Source organism: Ornithorhynchus anatinus, chromosome 2 (genome assembly GCF_004115215.2).
Source record: "Ornithorhynchus anatinus isolate Pmale09 chromosome 2, mOrnAna1.pri.v4, whole genome shotgun sequence".
NCBI lineage: Eukaryota > Metazoa > Chordata > Mammalia > Monotremata > Ornithorhynchidae > Ornithorhynchus > Ornithorhynchus anatinus.
Window position 1 is genome coordinate 105,314,476 of NC_041729.1, and position 23,812 is coordinate 105,338,287.

At 46.5% G+C, this 23,812-nt stretch overlaps 1 protein-coding gene across 3 annotated transcripts in view; it reads left to right on the forward strand.

Annotated features, from left to right (window-relative positions):
• The window catches only part of ZUP1 (zinc finger containing ubiquitin peptidase 1), a 44,360-nt gene that overhangs the window by 14,988 nt on the left and 5,560 nt on the right, over window positions 1–23,812 (forward strand). For 2 of the 3 annotated variants that reach the window (XM_029055203.2, XM_029055221.1), the window contains exons 2-8: window positions 273–848; window positions 2,070–2,180; window positions 3,697–3,818; window positions 14,073–14,241; window positions 14,635–14,823; window positions 16,377–16,542; window positions 22,257–22,408. In XM_029055203.2, the coding sequence (XP_028911036.1) occupies window positions 273–848; window positions 2,070–2,180; window positions 3,697–3,818; window positions 14,073–14,241; window positions 14,635–14,823; window positions 16,377–16,542; window positions 22,257–22,408 (1,485 nt within the window). The remainder of the gene's footprint in view (window positions 1–272; window positions 849–2,069; window positions 2,181–3,696; window positions 3,819–14,072; window positions 14,242–14,634; window positions 14,824–16,376; window positions 16,543–22,256; window positions 22,409–23,812) is intronic. The other variant, XM_029055212.2, reaches the window with a different exon arrangement.

Below are 23,812 nucleotides of genomic sequence, written 5' to 3' on the forward strand. Positions count from 1 at the left end.
AGTAAGCACCCAATAAATACAATTGACTGACTGACTGCAGGAAAGTAATAGGGCAGTCCGAGGATAAGAACTAAGTGGAAGACTTGCTTTTCTATCCTGTGCTGCTTTTGCTGTTAGTTTTGTGCCTGGGAACCTCATATTAGCACCAGTCTGTAGTCATTTGCTACTAACATTTAGCAGTTGGGTTCAAGTCGAATTATCAATTCTATCTTTTTTTTCCCCCCGGAAAGGAATTTTCTCTAGTGTAACCTAATGACTGGCCTTTTTTCTAGGTTCTCTGGGGACCATGTTCACCTGTGACATTTGTGGAGCAGTGGTCAGCTCTAAATCAGATATGAAGACCCACCTTCGTAGAGATCATTTGGAAAGTGAAGTGATCTGCCCATTTTGCAAGATGACTGGTATAAATTATGATGAAATGAATTTCCATATTGAAGCAGCCCATTGTGAGAAGAATGAATCCGAAGGAGGTGTTGAGAGGATCAACGCCGTACAGGGTAGAACTTCTAATAGGCAAGCCAAGAAAGACAACACAGAGGCTGAAATGGGAGTCAAAGCAGATTTAAACAAGGCTGGTACATCTAAAGAGTTGAGACGTGTAAGTTTCAGCCTCACTAATGCCACGTTAGGCAATAAAACATTTAACACAGAAAATCTGCCTGAATTGAGAACATTTTCGGAAAGGGAACCGAAGCCATCTGACGTCCCTGGAATGAGTACGTCACTGAATGAAACATTGTCTGATATGCCCGAATGCCCATTCTGTGGAAAAAGAGAGAGATACGGTGAAGATGTGGAAATGCACATAAAAATAGAGCATGCCAATCTACTAGACCCACCAATAGAAGGTAAGAGCATCGAGAGCGAGAATCCCACCTTTTGTTTGTTGGGTGAGACTTTCTCCCACTCTATCGCCCAGGTGATGATGGAGCCTTCTGTCAGAAGCAACCGATGAGCCGTAGTCTGTCACGAGTCCCTCCCTGCCCATGCCCGGCTCACAGGACGCTGCCCTCTCACATCCCTGGGGAAGGGGATCAGACTAATCCCTGCTAGAGTCAGCCCTTCTCTCTTCCCGGAAAGCAGCAACAACTGTTGCTGTGAAGCAGGGGTTGAGGAGAAGCAGTGTGGTCTAGTGGATAGAGCACGGGCCTGGAAGTCAGAAGGACCTGGGTTCTAATCCCCGCTCCGCCATTCGTCTGATGTGTGACCATGGACAAGTCACTTCGCTTCTCCGTGCCTCCGTTACCTCATCTGTGAAATGGGGATTACGACCGTGAGCCCCCTGTGGGATACGGACTGTGTACAACCTGATTAATATGTATCTACCCAGCACTTACTACAGTGCCTGGCACATAGGAAGTGCTTAGCAAATACCTCAAAAATAAAAAAAAGCACCAAATGGCACGGTGATGCCATTATATTGTGCTGTATCTAGAGTGATGCACTGATGTCACATTTTGGGGGGGTATGAATTGTATAATTGGTTCTTTGACCACCTGTTGGTCAAGGGATTCATTTTAATTTGGCTCTTTTACACGGAAAGGTTGCCAATCCCTGCAGTAGCACAAAAGAGATCTACCTTTACTTTAAAAACAACCCAGAGGATGTTTAAATCCCACATTGAACTTTTCAGGCACGTTCATATGGATAGGTAACATTTCACCATCTGTGATGTCATCTTCTAATAATGAAGCATAGGCATGCACCCGAGTGTAGGTGCAATGGAAAACTGTTACTTGGGTTATCTTTAGTTTGGATAATGGCAAGAAGATGTTTATTTGGAGATATCGGAACACAATTAGGCGTGTGCCTTTTGAGGGAGCCAAACCCATTTTTCTGTGCTTACCTGAAACTTTTGAGTCTCAGTTAATTCCAACGGTTGAAAGCTGATTGTGTCTCATCTGGAGAGAGAGGGAGAAGGATGAATTGGAAAGGGGGATTGGGCAAGTGGAGGGCAAACCTCTGTTTACCCTAGAAAGAGCTTTAAATAGTTTTGATTAAGGATTTAAGATAGTCAACAGTGGTGAAACTGATTAAGCTGAACTGGGTGAACTCTGTATCAAATGCAGGCAATGGTCAACATCACTATGAATGTCCAGTGTGTAGACTGGTTTGCACAAATTACCAGATTCTGCAGGAACATGTTGACTTGCATATCGAAGAAAGCAGCTTCGCAGAAGGTAAGATGAAAAATGAAAACTTGAATATTACTGAGAACTTTTAGCACCTTACCACCCGGCTCTTAAATCATGAGAAAAAGAGCAATTTCCAGCTTAAACCACAGATCTGGGATTATCATTTTCAGTATCAGTCCTTCATTTTTGAGAACCAAGAAGCAGTGTGGGCCTAGTGGCTAGAGCACAGGCTTGGGAGTCAGAAGGACCTGGGTTCTAATTCCGGTTCCACACGTGTCGGCTGTGTGACCTTGGGCGAGTTACTTCTCTTCAGTCCCGCTATGCGGAAATCGGATTGTTTTCAAGTGGGAAAAGGTGATCCAGAGAGCTAAGGTAACTGCTTGGTAGGTGATTTAGGAGTGTTTCTGAGTGGGGCAGGGCCACTTACGTGCATGTCACTGATATTCAGCTTCTCTCAGGTGAAAGAAGATCTAACCGTCGTTGATACTAAACTTTTTTTTTTTTACGGTATTGAGGTACTTACTACATGCCAGACACTGTCCTAAATGCTGGGGTAAATACACGATATTCAGGTTGGACACATCCCTTGCCTCACATAGGGTTCATAGTCTTGCCTCACATAGGGTTCATAGTCTTACTGCCCATTCTACAGATGAGATAACCAAGGTGCAGAACAGCAGGTAAGTGGCGGAGCCAGAATAAGAACCCAGGTCCTCTGCCTCCCAGGCCTAAGCTCTTTCCACTATACCACGCAGCTTCATTACCCGCATTTATAATCTGAAAGCCTTGATGGGATTTTTGAAGGTTAATAATAATAATCATTAGTATGCTATTTAAGCACTTCCTGGGTGTCAAGCACTGTTCTAAATGCCGAGGTAGATACAGATTCATCAGTTTGAGGATCATTCCTGTCCCACATGGAGCTCACAGTCTAAAAAGGAGGAAGAGTAGCCATTTAAACACTATTTTATCCATGAGACACACCTTTGGGTCACACAGCAGGCAACTGACAGAGCCGGGCTTAGAACCCAGGTCCTCTGATTCCCAGGCCCATGGTCTTTCCACTAGGCTGCATCCTCCTCCTGATATACAGGATTGCATTTACACTCCCAAGCAATTCTACTTCTGAAATTATGGGTTCTCCTGCTTGAATGCCTCTCTCTAGTTACATTCTTGGATTGATGCTTCTATGGTTATGTATATTTCTGATTTGATTGCTATTCAAAAGAAGTTTTCACTTTATGCTTCTGTGTCTCTGACAAAATTGTAATGAAATTTCAGGTGACCATTTTATTGCCACATCTTATTTCATATAATGGTGAAATTCAGCGTGTGACTTCAGAAATCCATTTCTTCAAGTTCAGAGCTCCCAGCCTTCCTGTTGTCATGTATTATAGTGCTCTGTTGAGATATCTGGCTCTCTTTAGTGACTAGTTTAATATTACAGAGACTAACTTTATCAACTGGAGGTATTTTAAAAACCAAGCTTTGTGACTTCTGGTACTTTGTTGTATTGTGATTTTTTTTTTCCTTTACTCTGTATTTTAAACATCATTGCCAGGTGGGGACAGAGAGAGATGTTCAAGTGATCTAAAATTGGCTCAGCAACTGCAAGAGGAAGAAGACAGACAAAGGAAGTCTGAAGAATCAAGACAGGAGATGGAAGAATTCCAGAAACTAAAGGTTCGAAAACTGAAGATTTAGATGTTTAACTAAAAGCATTCCTCATAGAAAATAGGAAAGCAGCATGGCCTAGTAGATAGACCCCAGGCCTCTGGGAATCAGGAGGAACTGGGTTCTATTCCTGGCTCTGCCCCCTGTCTGGATGACCATGTTTCCAACCCACTTATCTTTTACCTACACCAGGGCTTAACAAATACCATAAAAATAATAACAATGCATGAAAATGAAGTTTGCTAACTTCAAGAAAAAATCCCCCAGGGTGATTTTTAGTTCATTTCAGTGGATTGAAATGTTAGCTTTTAGGCTGATATACTGGAAATATCATCAGGCCCAGGCTACTGGTGGGAAGTAGCATGGCCTAGTGGGTAGAGCACAGGCCTGGGAGTCAGAAGAACCTGGTTTCTAATCCCAGCTCTGCCACTTGCCTGCTGTGTGACCTTGGGCAAGTCACTTCACTTCTCTGTACCTCAGTTCCCTCATCTGTAAAATCAGGATTATGACTGTGAACCCCAGTTGGGACAGGGACTGTGTCCAACCTCATTAGCTTGTTTCTACCCCAGTTCTTTCATTCAGTAGTATTTATTGAGCACTTCGTGCAGGGCACTGTACTAAGCACTTGGAGTGTACAATTTGGCAACAGATAGAGACAATCCCTGCCCAATAATGGGCTCACAGTCTTAACAGGGGAGACAGACAGCAAAGCAAAACAGAACAAAACAAAATCAACAAGATAAATAGAATCATAGAGATATACACATTATTAACAAAATAAATAGGGCAATAAATAATATATGTAAATATACACAGTGCTGAGAGGAGGGAATGGGAGAAGAGCAGAGGGTAGGAGAGAGAGGAATGGGGAGGAGGAGCAGGGGGACAAGGGGGCTCAGTCTGGGAAGGCTTCCTGGAGGAGGTAAGCTCTCAGTAGGGCTTTGAAAAGGGGAAGAGAGTTTGGCGGATGTGAGGAGGAAGGGCATTCCAGGACAGCGGTAGGTAGGATGTGGGCAGGACAGGCGCAAATGGGCTACCATGAGGAGGTGAGCGGCAGAGGAGCGGAGTGTGTGAGCTGGGCTGTAGAAGGAGAGAAGGGAGGTGAGGTAGGAGTGGGCAAGGTGATGGAGAGCTTTGAAGCCAAGAGTAGGGAGTTTAGTTTTGTTTCTTGAATGTTGATAGGCAACCACTGGAGGTTTTTGAGGAGGGGAGTGACATGCCCAGAGCGTTTCTGAAGGAAGATGATCCGTGCAGCGGAATGAAGAACAGACTGGAGTGGGGAGAGACAGGAGGAAGGGAGATCAGAGAGGTGGCTAACACAATGATCCAGTTGGGATATTATGAGAGCTTGTACCAGCAAGATAGCCGTTTGGATGGAGAGGAAAGGGTGGATCTTGGTGATATTGGAGACCGGTAGGTGTTGGTGATGGATTGGGATTGGATGTGTAGGATGAATGAGAGAGCAGAGTCAGTGCTTAGAATAGCACTTGACACCTAATAAGTGCTAAATAAATACCATTATTATAATAATAATAAAGTGTGGGGTATCTTGGGGCACTTCAATCAATTACATTTATCGAACACTTACTCTAGGCATAACAGTTACTAGAAAGCACTTGGGAGAGTACAAAGAGTTAGTATGCGAGATTCCTCCCCTCAAGAAGGGAGAGACACTAAAATAAATTGCACATAAGGATTGCAACAGAGTTTGTAAGATGTGTACTTAAGTGCTCTGAATGGGGATGATGAGCTGAGTGCTTAAGTGATGAAGTGGTGATTTCGGGGGGGGGGGGGGGGGGGGGGGGGGGGATAAGGGATGCATAGAGCCAGACCCCCTGGGAAAAATTTGATTTTTAAGAAGGTCTTTGAAGTAGGGCTGAGCAGTGGTTTGCTGGATAAGAAGGGGGAAAGAGTTCCTTGAGATCCAGTACGGCCTAGGGGATAGAGCATGGGCCTGGGAGTCAGAAGGACCTGGCTTCTAATCCGAGCTCTGCCACTTGACCCTTATGTAACTTTGGGCAAGTCACTTCACCTCTCTGTGCCTCTTACTTCATCTGTAAAATGGGGATTAAGACTGTGAGCCCCATGTGAGACAGGGACAGTGACCAACTTGATTACCTCGTATTTCATTCTCTCCTTCTCCCACTCCCCCAGACTCACCGGTAAGGGAGGAGGCATCGGCTACCTCCTCTCACCCCGTTGCCACTTCCGCACTATCCCTCCTCCCCCTTCCCTCTCCTTCCCCTCATTCGAAGCCCATATCATTCGCCTCTACCACCCCCTCCAGATACTTGTAGTTGTCATCTACCGCCCTCCCGGTCCCACCTCCGACTTCTTCAACCACCTAGACCCCTTTCTCACCTTCCTTCTCTCCTTCTCTCTGCCCACTCTGATCCTCAGAGACTTCAACATCCACATGGATGTACCCGGTGACTCCTCTGCCGCCTGCCTGCTATCCCTCCTCGACTCTGCCGACCTCCTGCTCCACCATACCTCGCCCACTCACCGACTCCGTCACACCCTCAATCTCGTCATCTCCTACCGCTGCACTACCTCCTCCAACTCTGAAATCCCTCTCTTGGACCTTAACCTTCTCACCTGCCTCATCTCTCACACTCCCTCCTCCTGCAAATCTTTGCTACGCCCCCACAGAGATCCCATCCATCTCTCCAAAAGCATCTCTCCCCACCTTGCCCCACTGTCCTCTCTTCCCACTCTCGATGATCAGGTCACCGCTCTCAACTCCACCCTCTACTCATCTCGACTCTCTCGCCCCCCTTTCCCTCCGCCGCTCTCGCTCCACTAACCCACAGCCCTGGGTCACTACCTCTCTCTGCCTCCTACGCTCCTATGTTCGAGCTGCCGAGCGCTGCTGGCGAAAGTTCAAGCACCAAGCCGACCTCATACATTTCAAATTTATCCTTTCCTGCCTAACTCTGCCCTCTCCTCCTCCAGGCAAAACGTCTCCCTCATCGACACCCATGCCCATCACCCCTGCCAATTGTTCCGGACCTTTAACTCTCTCCTTAGGCCCCCTGTTCCTCCCCCTCCCCCATCCCTCAACTGTATATATTTCCATTACCCTATTTATTTGTTAATGAATTGTACATCGCCTTGATTCTATTTAGTTGCCATTGTTTTTACCAGGTGTTCTTCCCCTTGACTCTATTTATTGCCATTGTTCTTGTCTGTCCATCTCCCCCGATTAGACTGTAAGCCCGTCAAATGGCAGGGACTGTCTCTATCTGTTGCCGACTTGTTCATCCCAAGCGCTTAGTACAGTGCTCTGCACATAGTAAGCGCTCAATAAATACTATTGAATGAATGAATGAATCCCTCACCCCCAATGATCTGGCCACCTACTTCATCACAAAAATTAACACAATCAGGTCTGAGCTCCCCAAAGTCACCCCTCCCCTTCTTGCCTCCCCCCCAACCCTCTCCCCTACTTTCCCATCCTTCCCTGCAGTATCTTCAGAGGAGATCTCCCTCCTCGCAAGTGCCACCCCTTCCACCTGTGCCTCGGACCTCATTCCCCCTCACCTTATAAAAACCATCGCCCCTGCCCTCCTCCCCTCCTTAACCTCTATCTTTAACCACTCACTCTCCAATGGCTTCTTCCCCTCTGCCTTCAAACATGCCCATGTCTTCCCCATCCTAAAAAAACCCTCTCTCGACCCCGCCTCCCCTTCCAGTTATCTCCCTATCTCCCTACTATCCTTCCTTTCCAAGATCCTAGAACGAGTCGTCTGCACTTGCTGCTTAGAATTCCTTAACTCCCATTCTCTCCTGGACCCCCTCCGATCTGGCTTCCGTCCCCTCCACTCGACCGAGACTGCTCTCTCTAAGGTCACCCATGACCTCCTTCTTGCCAAACCCAATGGCTCCTACTCCATTCTAATCCTCCTGACCTCTCAGCTGCCTTTGACACTGTCGACCATCCCCTTCTCCTCCACACCTTATCTCACCTTGGCTTCACGGACTACGTTCTCTCCTGGTTCTCCTCTTATCTCTCTGGCCGCTCATTCTCGGTCTCCTTCGTAGGCTCCTCCTCCCCCTCCCATCCTCTAACTGTTGGAGTTCCTCAAGGGTCAGTTCTTGGCCCTCTTCTGTTCTCCATCTACACTCACTCCCTCGGTGAACACATCCGCTCTCACGGCTTCAACTATCATCTCTAAGCAGATGACACACAGATCTACATCTCTGCCCCTGTCCTCTCCCCCTCCGTTCAGGTTCGTATCTCCTCCTGCCTCCAAGACTTCTCTACCTGGATGTCTGCCCGCCACCTAAAACTCAACATGAGCAAGACTGAGCTCCTCATCTTCCCTCCCAAGCCCTGTCCTCTCCCTGACTTCCTATCACCGTGGATGGTACGACCATCCTTCCCGTCTCTCAGGCCCACAACCTCGGTGTCATCTTTGACTCGGCTCTCTCGTTCACCCCACACATCCGATCCGTCACCGAGACCTGCCGGTCTCACCTTTATAATATCGCCAAGATCCGCCCTTCCCTCTGTACCCAAACGACCATCTTACAGTTACAGGCTCCCGTAATATCCCGGCTAGATTACTCTGTCAGCCTGCTCCCTGATCTCTCTTCCTCCTCTCTCTCCCCGCTCCAGTCTATTCTTCACTCCACTGCCCGGCTCATCTTCCTGCAGAAACGCTCTGGGCATGTCACTCCTTTCTTAAAAACCTCCAGTGGTTGCCTATCAACCTCAACCTCCGCACAAAACAAAAACTTCTCACTCTAGGCTTCAAGGCTGTCCATCACCTTGCCCCTCCTACCTCTCCTTCCTTCTCTCTTTCCACTGCCCACCCCGCACGCTCCGCTCCTCCTGCCGCCCACCTCCTCACCGTCCCCCGTTCTCGCCTATCCTGCCGATGACCCCTGGGCCACGTCCTCCTGTATTCCTGGAACGTCCTTCCTCCTCACCTCCGCCAAACTAATTCTCTTCCCCTCTTCAAAACCCTACTTAAAACTCACCTCCTCCAAGAGGCCTTCCCAGACTGAGCTCCCCTTTTCCCTCTGCTCCCTCTACCCCCTCCTTCACCTCTCCGCAGCTAAACCCTCTTCTATCCCCTAAACCCTCTCTCCCCCCTTTCCCTCTGCTCCTCCCCCTCTCCCATCCCATCCCCTCAGCACTGTACTCATCCGCTCAACTGCATATATCTCAACTGTATATATCTTCATTACCCTATTTATTTTGTTAATGAGATGTACATCACCCTGATTCTATTTGCTATTGTTTTAATGAGATGTTCTTCCCCTTGATTCTATTTATTACCATTGTTCTTGTCTGTCTGTCTCCCCCAATTAGACTGTAAGCCCATCAAAGGGCAGGGACTGTCTCTGTTGCCGATTTGTACATTCCAAGCGCTGAGTTCAGTCCTCTGCACATAGTAAGCACTCAATAAATACTATTGAATGAATGAATGAATTCAGTAGTATTTATGGAGCGTTTACTATGTGTAGGGCACTGTACTCAGCGCTTGGAATGTACAATTCGGCAACAGATCGTATCTACTCCAGCACTTAGAATAAGGCCTGGCACATAGTAAGCGCTTAAGAAATACCACACACTCACACACAAAGTGTGTGAGTAAGGAGTCAGGGGTAGTACCACCTTGTTCTCTCTATCACTACATCTCGCAGCAAGTGGGCAAAAGAGAGCAATCTATACAACATCTAAAATGTTGGGTTGGTTATAGCAGATTGGACCCAGGGCAGTCCTGGCTAGAGGAGCCCGAAAACTACTGTGTTTAGTCTAGCCTCTCCAATTTCTCTACATAAGTTTTGCAACCCAGTAATAGTAATTGCAGTATTTAAGTGCTTAATGTGTGTCAAGAATTGTACTAAGCACTGGGGTAAATGTAAGGTAATGAAGTCAGATACACACCGTGTCCCACATGGGTCTCACAGTCTAAGTAGAAGGGACAACAGGTATTGAACCTCTGTTTTACCTATGAGGAAGCTGAGGCACAGAGAAAAGTGTTTACTTAAGATCACAAAAGCAGTTCCTCTGGCTCCCAGGCCTATGTTCTTTTCACTAGACCACAGGAAAAGGGCTATTATGAATGGAATTAAGCCTAGCAATATTGGGGAAAAAAAAGAGAAGAAAAGTGAATTGTACCTTCCCAAGAGCTGCATACAATAAAGTCTGACGATTTTCTTCTCCCCACACTTAAAACAGATACATATACAGACCCTTCTCCCTAACTCAGCCCATGCATGTACATGTCATAAACTTCATTAATTCTGTCGTTTTTACTGAGTGCTTTCTGTGTGATGGTGATTATGGTATTTGTAAAGCGCTTACTGTGAGCCAAGCACTGTACTAGGCACTGGCGTAGATATAAGGTAATCAGGTTGTCCCACATGGGGCTCACAGTCTTAATCCCCATTTTACAGATGAGGGAACTGAGACACAGACAAGTTGTGATTTGCCCAGAGTCACACAGCAGACAAGTGGCAGAGCTGGGATTAGAACCCATGACCTCTGGCTCCCAAGCTCGCACTCTTGCCATTTAGCCACAGAGCTTCCCATGCAGAGTACGTATTAAGTGCTTGGGCTTTCGTGCCGTGAGTCTGTATCCCAAGCATCCTGAGCCTACTTTTTTCCTTTCCTAGCACATGCTGCTAACACTACTTAAATATATACGTATATATTTAAGTATATTTAAGTATATGTATATATACTTAAAAATATATTATATATATATATATATATATATATATATATATATATATATATATACTTATTAAGCAGGTAAATACAGAATTCTCTAACAACAACCATGCACTGCTTTTTTGTGATGGTTTTGTTGGTGTGTTTTTTTTCTAATTGCATTTCTCCTGTCATTCTCATTCAGTCTTTAATGATCTCCTTATTGAGTACCAAGCACTTAGAAGAGAATAGAATTAAGACAAGCCTGCCCTCATGGAGCTTACAGTTAGGCATGGGAAGCAGGCACTAAAATACATTATAGCTTGATATGGGCGGGGAATGTATCTGCTCATTCTGGATAGTGTACTCTCCTAAGTGTTTAGTATGGTGCTCTGCACTTAGGAAGCTCTCAAGAAATATCATTGATTGCAGATAATAGAGTATAAGAATATATTCATAAGTGCTTTCTTTTTTTCCTCTTCCTTTCTCCCTTCTTGAGCCCACTGTGGGTCAGGAATCATGTCTGAAACAATTGTCCTTGCAGTGCTTACTATAATGCCCGGAATCAATCAGTGAGTGCTTTTTATTGAGCACTTACTGATTTAAAAGCATGGTATTAAATGCTTGGGAAAGTACAACAAAAGCAAAACACGGTGATCCCTGCTCACAAGGAACTTTTGACTATATATTGTTAGTACTTAAATGTCAAAGCTAGCAAAGTAATAGTCAGTTCTCCCATACTACATGTTTTCATTATGCATTTTGGGTGGTGAATTTATGGAATCTTCCTTTGACCGGATAGAGCAGAATAAGGTGTCAAAAGAAATGGTGAAGTCCATATGTTTGGTGCCATGCAAACGTTTATACTGAAATGCAAGTTCTGTGTAACAATGTTTTTCAGTAACAAAAAACCCCAAGGTCATTGACCAAAATGACTTCAGTGGAATTCCTTTCTCTTAGATGTTGTTCCCTGATGTAGAAATGGAATTTTTAATGTCGTTATAAACTGCAAATATTTGAGTAACACAAAGTAACTCTTCTTCGTGATCTAGCCAGTAATGATACACTGTTCCCCCTTCTATTTTTGTGCCAAAACTTTGCAGTGCATGGGGGATCAAGATATAAATCAGTCATTTGATGGTATTTGTTGAGTGCTTATTTTGTGCAGACCCCTGTACTAAGTGCTTCAGAGAATACTATATAACGGAGTAATCCCTTTACCCGCTCACAACGAGCTTTCGGTATAGACCAAATCTTGGATTTCAGGGGGCCTGGTTCTCCCTCTCACATTTGTTTTCATTGCTGATGTAAAGAAGGCAGTTTTATTTCCGTAATTTCTCCCTTATTGAATGTTTACCCTCTTTTCCCTGTTTCTTTCTTTTCTTCCTCTGCTTACTCCCTCGCTGATTTCTTCAGGACTTACTGGTACAGACGGTTCCTAGGTGCATTCGCTTGGTTGTTAATTTATGCAGTTATGCTGGAATTTCCCCTCATTTTGCTGTGATCAATGACATTATTTTCCAGGAGTCTTTTTCTGCAGTGCTTCTCTCCCTCTGGTCCTGGCCAACACCACAGGATAGCAATTTAATCTCCCATTTTTGCTAAGATGAACGGGATTTTCTTTGTCCTGCCTTTTCTGAGAAAACAACTCATGAGGGGGGGCTTCTATATTTGTGTTAATGGAGTTCCAGTCTCTAAGGAACTCCTTGTGGTGAAGATACATTGTCTAGCAAATACCCAAGCTTTCAGGCAGGGGATAGAAGCCAGGTTCTGTTTTTCCAATGAGAAAAGGCAAAGCTAGAACCCTGACTTCGTGCCTTAGAGTCAGGAAAAAGAGCCTGGATCGGATGATGTCAGACTGACACTGACATTAAACCTTTCCTGCCTCGTGCTGGTCAGGCCAGGACCGTCCCCTATTCCAGCGCTTACAGCAGCAGGGGGGAATACAGTCCTGTCACCTCCGGGTGGGACTGGCTTGGTGGAGTCCAAGCCCCAGGTTGCAGTCAGGGAGGGCTTGCCTGAGGTGGGAAGGCATTGATGGCTGCGGTGGGCTGCCTGGCTTATAAAGGGAAAAATAACATCAGGCTGTCACATGAGGTTACCAATTTCCGACTGGCAATTTCTAAGTCTGTCAGTTCAGATTGGGATACTCTCGCTTGGGATACAGTTACACCTTGCAGAATTCAGCCGCAAAACCCACCCATAAGCCGGGGAAGCCGGCATCAGCTAGCCTCCTCTCCAGTAACGTCTGCTTGTTGGCAGGTTCAGGAACGATTTGGAATGACACGCTAAAGAGACTCATGAATTGGAGAGTAAAGTGTAGGGATTTTGAAATGTAAAACCCAGAGAAAAGGCCACCCGTCACTGACCCGCTGGGTAATTTCTTCTCCCAGAAAATGGAGATAAGTTTACAGGATTGGGACAAAAACAAAATCTTTAAAACTTTGTGGTACTTCGTTTCCACAGGTACTACAGTATTTGAGCATGCCATAAAGCCATCAGTACTATAGTATATGTATTTCAATTAGAAGCCAAGCACTGTGAGCTTTAAGGCAACTTTTTTTTCCAGGTGGTATCTTCCCTATTCAGCGTGGGGCTTTTGCTTCACCAACACTCTCCTTTCCTGGTTCTCCTCCTATGTCTCTGACCATTCCTCCTCAATCTTTCTCTTGTTCCTCGGCTTCCCACCCTCTAACTGTGGGGCGCCTCAAGGCTCAGTTCTGTGTCCCCTTCAATTCTCAATCTACACCCACTCCCTTGGAGAGCTCATTCACTCCCACAGCCTCAGCTTCCATATGTACAGCAGCGGCAGCTTGCAAACCATCTAGACCTTTTAGACAAAAGTCTTTTATAAAAGGCAGGTCCTGCGAGGAGTGCCGTCCTGCCAAAATGACCACGCTCTGTCCTCAGGCGATGTGCTTTCTAGCAGCCAGTTGCTACACATTGGTAATTGTGCATTCAAAAGTTGATACTCAGAATGTTTATTCCAGGTTCAGACGAGTTCAGCCATGGGAGAATTTTGCATAAAAGTACCCTTTTGTTTTGAAATAATAACTGTGGTATTTGTTAAGCGCTTATTATGTGTCAAGCACTGGGGTAGATACAAGATAATCAGGTCTAATATGGGTCTCCACAGTCTAAGTAGGAGGGAGAACAGGTATTGAATCCTCATTTTGCAGATGAGGGAACTGAGGCACAGAGAAGTTAAGTGACTTGCCCGTGTTTTCTGAGAGCAACACTGCCAATATCCAGAAGCCATCTGGAAAAGTAAATTAGCTAGTCTCTAGACTGACCTCTAGGCAGTAAACTCGTTGTGGGCAGGGAATGTGTCTGTTTATTGTTTTATTGTACTCTCCCAAGTGCTTAGTACAGTGCTCTTAAGTGCTCAGTAAATACGATTGAATGGATGGCCCACTTGTGGCCCTCGCCCCAGTTGAGTAGAAGACCCCTACCTGCAACCCTAGCCCACCTAAAGTTACCCAGGAGCCTTTCTGCTGCTTGTCAGTCTTGTGTTGTCTCAACGTCCTGGGAAACAACGCGTGAAGCGGCACCGCCGGCCCCAGATGTAGGGAGTCATTCGTGTTTCTTCCCGATAGAGGCAATACGGCTTGGACAACTCCGGAGGCTACAAGCAGCAGCAGCTGCGAAATATGGAAGTAGAAGTGGGCAGAGGCAGGATGCAGCCTTTGGAATTTCACAAGCGAAAAGCCGAGATGATGGAGTCGTTAGCGTTTGGCTTTGACGATGGCAAAACAAGAACATCAGGTGAGTCCTTCGTGCCTGCTCAGGGGCACATATGTGCGGTGACCTTGGGTTTTTCAGGTCACCCTTGGAAATTCCACGGGGGAAAATCATAAAATCTCTCCCCTATTTGGAGTCGTTTTAATGTTAGGATTGAAAACATTTCTTTTTGTAACATAATACACTTGAACCTGGGCCCTTGTACCCTGATCGCTAATTCATTTTTGCATATAGCATTTTGGCAACAACAGATTCTTGTTGGATCAGTCATGATGGCGGAAACAAACTAGCCAGCATTTTCGGTGGCTCCACTTTTAGTAGTCTTTGTGAGATTTCCCTTACCATATGTGTATTTGAGTTCTCTGCCTGGTCTTTAGCAAGGAACTCACTCTCCTTTCTATATTTTCTCTCCTTCAGGAATTATCGAGGCCTTACATAGGTACTATCAGAATGACCTCCGAGATGTACGTCGTGTCTGGCTTTCCGTAGAAGTGGATCACTTCCATTCGTCTTTAGGAGACAAAGGTTGGGGTTGTGGCTACAGAAATTTCCAAATGCTCCTTTCATCACTATTACGAAATGAGGCTTATAAAGACTGTTTGAAAGGTATGACAAATGTAATTCCACATAGACTCCAGAGATCAGGAAAGATGGGATGTAGACCATTCTGGTTTTGGGTCACAGGCCCAGGCCTACCTACGTAGGTCCGTGCATCACAGAAAACATACGTTTTTACGAAAGGAAGATCTTTGTGTGTGCATGCATATGTTCTGTGCACGGACCTCCCCTTGCTCTGTGATTTGACATCAGCTGTTGCTGTATTCCTCCATCTCGTGTGCTGAATTCAGAGGCTCAGGGTGGCCCTTTATCAATTTGAACTATGGTCACTCAAGTCTAAGCCTTTCTTTGAAAAACCTTCTTTCTGGCATAGTGGATAGAGCACAGGCCTGGGAGTCAGAAGGTCATGGATTCTAATCCTGGCTCTGCCACTTGTATGCTGTGTGACCTTGGGCAAGTCACTTCACTTCTCTGGGCCTCAGTTACCATATCTGTAAAATGGGGATTGAGACTGTGAGCCCCATGTGAGACAGGGACGGTGCCCAACCCAATTTTCTTGTATTCATTCATTCAATAGTATTTATTGAGCACCTACTATGTGCAGAACACTGTACTAAGCCCTTGGAATGTACAATTCGGCAACAGATAGAGACATTCCCTGCCCAATGACGGGCTCACAGTCTAATCGGGGGAGACAGCAGAGCGAAAAAGGACGAAACAAAAACAAAGACAACGTTATCACAATAAATAGAATCGAGGGGATGTACAACTCATTAACAAAATAAATAGGGTAATTAATATATACAAATGAGCACAGCGCTGAGGGGAGGGAAAGGGGGAGGGGAGGAGCGGAAGGTGGGGTGGGGAGGGGAGGGAGATCAGAGGGAAAGGGGGCTCAGCTGAGGGGAGGGGAAGGAGGAGGAGCAGAGAGAGAGGGTGGAGGGGGAGCGGAGGCAAAAGGGGAGAGCTCAGTCTGGGAAGGCCTCTTGGAGGAGGTGAGCTCCACCCCAGCACTTAGTATGGTACTTGGCACATAGTAAGTGTTTAACAAATACCAGAATTATTACTATTATTAATAATAAGCCTCTTTATAGAAAAGTAGTGGCTCAGGTTGCAGGAAGGAATGAAGTACACGTAGATCGTTGAAGTGTTCTGGATTTCTGAGACCCTGTCCTGGATTTCTGAGACTAAGTGACCATGTTAATCTTCCTCAAGTTAATATCTCTGCTCCGCACACAGTAAGCGCTCAATATATACCATTGCTGATGATGATGGTCGGGTGCCTTGGTCTATAGGGAAAGTCACTTCACAGCCTTCATCACTGATAGGTTTTTACAGTTTCTGTTTCATTTGAAGCAAGATTATGTTGGAACGAAAACTGTGGAGAAATGGTTAAGGAAAGTAACCAGATTGGGGATGAACAGGTGCTAGATCTTTTCATGTGTGAATTAAGTAGAAGCATTCCACTTTGCTGTACTAAAACTAGGGCTTGTGAATTTCAAATGCAGCCGTGCCCCCAGTTACATAGAGAATGCTAATCGTCTGCCCTGAAAATATTACATGGTGATTGTAAAAGATGTACACTTTCCGTATAATTTCAGATATGTCGGTTCCTTGCATTCCAAAGCTTCAGTCTATGATTGAAGATGCGTGGGAGGAAGGTTTTGATCCTCAGGGAGCCTCTCAACTCAATAACAGGTTACAGGGGACAAAAGCTTGGATCGGAGCGTGTGAAATATATTCATTGCTTACCTCGCTCAGGCTAAAGTATGTATCTAAAGATTCTTTTCCATATCTTCTTTTACAGCTTTGCCTGTCTTTAGGTTTATCTTTGAATTTTCAATCTTTAACTGAGCCTAATAGGAAAATATTCTATTTTAAATTGCCACGGTGAACTTCTGTACCCTGGCTTTGAGTGAGAAATTCAGAGTCTAAGGTCTGAGTTTAGCTAACGTTAACTTGTCTGTCCTTGTATGCCTCAGGCACTTTGTGGTCAACCATTTTTAATGAGACCTCCCTATTTTTTAACTTCTAAGATATTTCACCAAATACATGCATGTTTACCTTTTCCCTTATTGAAACTCCAACAGATCAATCAAGCATTTACTTAGTGACCAGTTCTTTATGAACTGGGTGTGGCCCAGTGGAAAGAGCACGGGCTTTGGAGTCAGAGGTCATGGGTTCTACTTCCGGCTCTGCCACTTGTTCATTCATTCATTCAATAGTATTTATTGAGCGCTTACTATGTGCAGAGCACTGTACTAAGCGCTTGGAATGAACAAGTCGGCAACAGATAGAGACAGTCCCTGCCGTTTGATGGGCTTACAGTCTAATCGGGGGAGACGGACAGACGAGAACGATGGCAATAAATAGAGTCGAGGGGAAGAACATCTCGTAAAAACAATGGCAACTAAATAGAATCAAGGCAATGTACAATTCATTAACAAAATAAATAGGGTAATGGAAATATATACAGTTGAGCGGACGAGCACAGTGCTCTGGGGATGGGAAGGGAGAGGTGGAGGAGCAGAGGGAAAGGGGGAAAAGAGGGTTTAACTGCGGAGAGGTAAAGGGGGGGTGGCAGAGGGAGTAGAGGGAGAAGAGGAGCTCAGTCTGGGAACGCCTCCTGGAGGAGGTGAGTTTTAAGTAGGGTTTTGAAGAGGGGAAGAGAATCAGTTTGGCGGAGGTGAGGAAGGAGGGCGTTCCAGGACCGCGGGAGGACGTGGCCCGGGGGTCGACGGCGGGATAGGCGAGACCGAGGGACGGTGAGGAGGTGGGCGGTGAAGGAGTGGAGCGTGCGGGGTGGGCGGTAGAAAGAGAGAAGGGAGGAGAGGTAGGAAGGGGCAAGGTGATGTAGAGCCTTGAAGCCTAGAGTGAGGAGTTTTGTTTGCAGCGGAGGTTGATAGGCAACCACTGGAGTTGTTTAAGAAGGGGAGTGACATGCCCAGATCGTTTCTGCAGGAAGATGAGCCGGGCAGCGGAGTGAAGAATAGACTGGAGCGGAGCGAGAGAGGAGGAAGGGAGGTCAGAGAGAAGGCTGACACAGTAGTCTAGCCGGGATATAACAAGAGCCAGGTAGCCGTTTGGGTGGAGAGGAAAGGGCGGATCTTGGCGATATTGTAGAGGTGAAACCGGCAGGTCTCGGTAACGGATAGGATGCGTGGGGTGAACAAGAGAGACGAGTCAAGGATGACACCGAGATCGCGGGCCCGAGAGACGGGAAGGACGGTCGTGCCATCCACGGTGATAGACAAGTCTGGGAGAGGACCGGGTTTGGGAGGGAAGATGAGGAGCTCAGTCTCGCTCATGTTGAGTTTTAGGTGGCGGGCCGACATCCAGGTGGAGACGTCCCGGAGGCGGGAGGAGATGCGAGCCCGAAGGGAGGGGGAGAGGACAGGGGCAGAGATGTAGATCTGCGTGTCATCTGCGTAGAGATGGTAGTCAAAGCCGTGAGAGCGAATGAGTTCACCGAGGGAGTGAGTGTAAATGGAGAACAGAAGAGGGCCAAGAACTGACCCTTGAGGAACTCCAACAGTTAAAGGATGGGAGGGGGAGGAGGCGCCAGCGAAGGAGACCGAGAATGACCGGCCAGAGAGGTAAGAGGAGAACCGGGAGAGGACGGAGTCCGTGAAGCCAAGGTGAGATAAGGTGTGGAGGAGGAGGGGATGGTCGACAGTGTCAAAGGCAGCAGAGAGGTCAAGGAGGATCAGAATGGAGTAGGAGCCATTGGATTTGGCAAGAAGGAGGTCACGGGTGACCTTAGAGAGAGCAGTCTCGGTAGAGTGGAGGGGACGGAAGCCAGATCGGAGGGGGTCTAGGAGAGAATGGGAGTTAAGGAATTCTAAGCATCGATTGTAGACGACTCGTTCTAGGATTTTGGAAAGGAAGGGTAGTAGGGAGATAGGGTGATAACTGGAGGGGGAAGTGGGGTCAAGAGCGGGTTTTTTTAGGATGGGGGAGACGTGGGCATGTTTGAAGGCAGAGGGAAGGAGCCCTTGGAGATTGAGTGGTTAAAAATAGAAGTTAAGGAAGGGAGGAGGGCAGGGGCGATGGTTTTAATAAGGTGAGAGGGAATGGGGTCCGAGGCGCAGGTGGAGGGGGTGGCACTTGCGAGGAGGGAGGAGATCTCCTCTGAAGATACTGCAGGGAAGGATGGGAAAGTAGGGGAGAGGGTTGGGGGGGAGGCAAGAAGGGGAGGGGTGACTTTGGGGAGCTCAGACCTGATTGTGTTGATTTTCGTGAGGAAATAGGTGGCCAGATCATTGGGGGTGAGAGATGGGGGGAGGGGGAGGAACCGGGGGCCTAAGGAGAGAGTTAAAGGTCCGGAACAATCGGCGGGGGTGACGGGCATGGGTGTCGATGAGGGAGGAGAAGAAGTTTTGCCTGGTGGAGGAGAGGGCAGAGTTAAGGCAGGAAAGGCTAAATTTGAAGTGTGTGAGGTCGGCTTGGTGCTTGGACTTTCGCCAGCAGCGCTCGGCAGCTCGAGCATAGGAGCATAGGAGGCGGACGGAGGAGGTGATCCGGGGCTGTGGGTTAGTGGAGCGAGAGCGGCGGAGGGAAAGGGGGGCGCGAGAGTCGAGATGAGTAGAGAGGGTGGAGTTGAGAGCGGAGACCTGATCATCGAGAGTGGGAAGTGAGGACAGGGCAGCAAGGTGAGGAGAGATGCTTTTGAAAAGACGGATGGGATCGAGAGAGCGGAGGTCTCTGTGGGGCAGTAGCGAAGATTTGCAGGGGGAGGGAGTGTGAGAGATGAGGCAGGTGAGAAGGTTATGGTCAGAGAGAGGGATTTCAGAGTCGGTGAGGGAGGAGATAGTGCAGCGGTAGGAGATGACGAAATCGAGGGTGTGACCGAGTCGGTGAGTGGGCGCGGTATGGTGGAGGAGGAGGTCGGCAGAGTCGAGGAGGGATAGCAGGCGGGCGGCAGAGGAGTCTTCGGGTACATCCGTATGGATGTTGAAGTCTCCGAGGATCAGAGTGGGCAGAGAGAAGGAGAGAAGGAAGGTGAGAAAGGGGTTAAGGTGGTTGAAGAAGTCAGAGGTGGGACCGGGAGGGCGGTAGATGACGGCGACAAGTAACTGGAGTGGGTGGTAGAGGCGAATGATATGGGCTTCGAAGGAGGGGAAGGAGAGGGAGGGGGGAGGAGGGATAGTGCGGAAGCGGCAACGGGGCGAGAGGAGGAAGCCGACGCCTCCTCCTCCCTTACCGGTGAGTCTGGGGGAGTGGGAGAAGGAGAGGCCTCCGCTGGAGAGGGCGGCGGCGGAGACCGTGTCTTCGGGAGAGAGCCACGTTTCCGAAAGGGCGAGGAGGAGGAGAGAGCGGGAGAGGAAAAGGTCATGGACGTCAGCTGTGTGACTGTGGGCAAGTCACTTAACTTCTCAGTTACCTCATCTGTAAAATGGGGATTAAGACTGTGAGCCCCACGTGGGACAACCTGATTTCCCTGTGTCTACCCCAGCGCTTAGAACAGTGCTCTGCACATAGTAAGTGCTTAACAAATACCAACATTACTATTGTTATTACATTAGTCGAGCCTTGAAAACCTCCTCTTCTGACAATAACAACTTATGTCCTGAATTTTCTTTCAGTCCACAGCAAAATGCAACAAATTTTGCAAAATGCAACAAATTTCCACATTTGTTATCCTGGCCTGGGTTTTACCTAAGCCTTTCCTTTCCCTGTAGAACGCCACGCAGATATCATTTAATCAACCCAAAAGATGCCGGTTCTGAATCAAACTCATGGATTTTTAAAAGAATTTTTAACCAAATGTCATATTCGAACATGAAATCCTTATGGGAAACTGACTGTGATTGGCTGTTTAGAAATTGGGACTAGTTTGTCTCATGTTCAGAATGGTTTTTCCACACTTCCACCAGATACCATTTGAAAAGAGACCTTTCATTTTCGGACTTGAAACATTTATCAATCACTTGTATTTATTGAGCACTTACTATGTGTGGTGCAATGTAACAGAGTTGGTGGACATTTTCCTTGCATATAAGGAGCTGACAGTACATAGGGGGATACAGACATTAATATAAATGAGTTATGGATATGTATGTGAATACCTTGGGGCTGAGGATGAAGCAAATAAAGTGTGCAAATCCAGATAATGTTGGTATTTGTTAAGCGCTTACTATGTGCCAAGCACTGTTCTAAGCGCTGGGGTAGACACAGGGGAATCAAGTTGTCCCACGTGGGGCTCACAGTCTTAATCCTCATTTTACAGATGAGGTAACTGAGGCACCGAGAAGTTAAGTGACTTGCCCAAAGTCACACAGCTATGTGGCCGAGCAGGGATTCGAACCCATGACCTCTGACTCCAAAGCCCGTGCTCTTTCCACTGAGCCACGCTGCTTCTCTACAACTTAACTGGTGCACACTGCTGTCCCAGTTCTCTTGCTAGATGTGGGAGCTGATGATTTGGTTAGGTATTTCGCATAGTTGAAAAGGCTAACATTTTCATTTCCTTATCATTTGCTAGTGCACTGTTTACTCTGAATGAATTGAGTGTGGCGGGGAGGAGGGAGTATCTGGAGGCCCCTGCCAAGGAAAAGAGCATCTCTCTTCTTCGTCCCATAAATTTTAGGCATTCAGCCCCTGGAAGGGGTAGGAATCAACATTATTCATTCAGATGCCATTTTGCCTATGGGATAACATGGAAATTACATTTGGTAACCACTCTAGGTGATCACAGTATTACTTACAGCAAGATGTTAGGGTAACTGAGGTGGTAAGAATGAAGGATTTATGTTCTTAGGAGTTTTATGGTCTTAAAATTAGAATAAAAAGTCAAAGTATTCTTCCTGATGCTTTTATTTTAAAAAATTCCTCCAGCTTAGAGGAGCTTATGAGAAGCAACATGGTCTTGTAAATAGAGCATGGGCCTGGGAGTAAAAAGGACCTCGATTCTAGGACCTGGATTTTAATCCCGGCTCCGCCACTTGTCTACTGTGTGACTGTAGGCAAGTCATTTCACTTCTCTGTGCCTCAGTTACCTCATCTGTAAAATGGGGGTGAAGACTTTGAGCCCCATATGGGACAGGGACTCTGTCCAACCTGATTATCTTGTCTGTATGCTGGCACTTAGAGCAGTGCTTGACACAGAGTAAGCACTTTACAAATGCCATCATTATCATTATTTTGAAGAAAGCGAAAGCCAGAAGTCTCTGAGACCATATATGGACCTGATTGCAATGTGTTTGTGCTTATATTCCATTCTGAATGTTTATTACAACTAAGTATCCAAGTATTTCAATGTTAAAATATCTGCTCCACTGTGGAACAGGACTAATTATTTGGCAGGTTGGGTGGTGGTAGCAGAAATTATAAAAGAATGATGACTGAAGTTATTTTGACGCCTAGGTGCCTCCTGAAGAGGAGGGTGTACGTTATCGGTACTCATTATCAAGGGTGATTTAGAGGTAGTTTAACACTAAAATTGTGCTTTCAGCAGTACCTTTTCACCGATTGACTTCTAGGTGTAGAATTATTGACTTTCACAAATCCACCGGCCCTTTGGGCACACACCCTCGCTTATTTGAATGGGTTTTGGACTACTACTCTTCAGGCAGAGAAGGCGGGCCCAAGGTAGTGTGCTCTTCCAAACCTCCCATCTACCTTCAGCATCAAGGTCAGTGTGAACTCCATCGGTCTTCCTGGTTTTCTCACACTTACACAGAGACCTTTAAAGGGGTTTTTTGAGTGTGTGTGACAGCAGAATCTTGGGCATGGATGGGGAGGCTTACAAAGTTTGATAGTCTACTCTGCGTGGACCTAATTCCCAGTTCCCATTGTTGTGAGCAGGGAATGTATCTGTTTGTTGTTATATTGTACTCTCTCAAGTGCTTAGAACAGTACTCTGCTCTGCACACATTATGCACTCAGTAAATACGATTGAAAGACTGAATAAACAATCGAGCCAAAGATAGAAGACCCAGCTGAGCCGAGTCTCCTTGGGCGATGAACACTGGCTTTTTATTAGGAGGGGTTATTTTCATTTGTACATAGTATTAGCAGTCTTCATTTGGGTTGGTTGATTGGTATTTAAGTGCTTACTATTTTACAGGTGCTGTACTGAGCGCTGGAGTAGATACAAGATTACCAGATCAGACCCAGTCCCTGTCCCACATGGGGCTGACAGTCTTCATCCCCATTTCACAGAGGAGGTAACTGGTGCACAGAGAAGTTAAATGATTTGCTCAAGGTCACCCAGCAGTCAAGTGGCAGAGCCGGTATTAGAACCCGTGTCCTCTGATTCACAGGGCCTTGCGCTTTCCACTAGGCCACAATAAATGGTTATTATTATTACTAAGTCTTGGTAGTAAATGCAGTATTTCTGTCGTGCACCCACACTTACACTGCTTAGTTACAAGTAACAATAATAATAATAATGTTGGTATTCGTTAAGTGCTTACTACGTGCAAAGCACTGTTCTAAGCACTGGGGTAGATATAAGGTAATCAGGGTGTCCCATGTAGAGCTCACAATCTTCATCCCCATTTTACAGATGAGGTAACTGAAGCACAGAGAAATTAAGTAATTTGTTCAAGGTCACACAGCTGACAAGTGACGGAGCCGGGATTAGAACCCATGACCTCTGATTCCCAAGCCCGTGCTCTTTCCACTAAGCCACGCTGCTTCTCTAAGTACTTAGGCCATATGACAGTTTCCATATGAAGATACTCACCGACAGCCACAATACATAAAATCTGGCAATGTGTCCTGCAATTAGTGTTGACAGAGTCCACAATCATAAGCCCTGCCCGACGTTATGCTCAAACGCTGCCAACAGATCAGTGCCCTCATCTTCGCCCTGTCTCTGCTAATGATAATAATTATGGTATTGTTGTGTGCCGAGCACTGTTCTCTTATCTCATCAGGTTGTCCCACGTGGGGCTAACAGTCTGATGCCCCGTTTTACAGATGAGGTAACTGAGGCACAGAGAATTTTAGTGGCTTGCCCAAGGTCACACAGCAGACAAATGGCAGAGCCGGGATTAGAACCCATGTCCTATGACTCCCAAGCCTGCTTCCC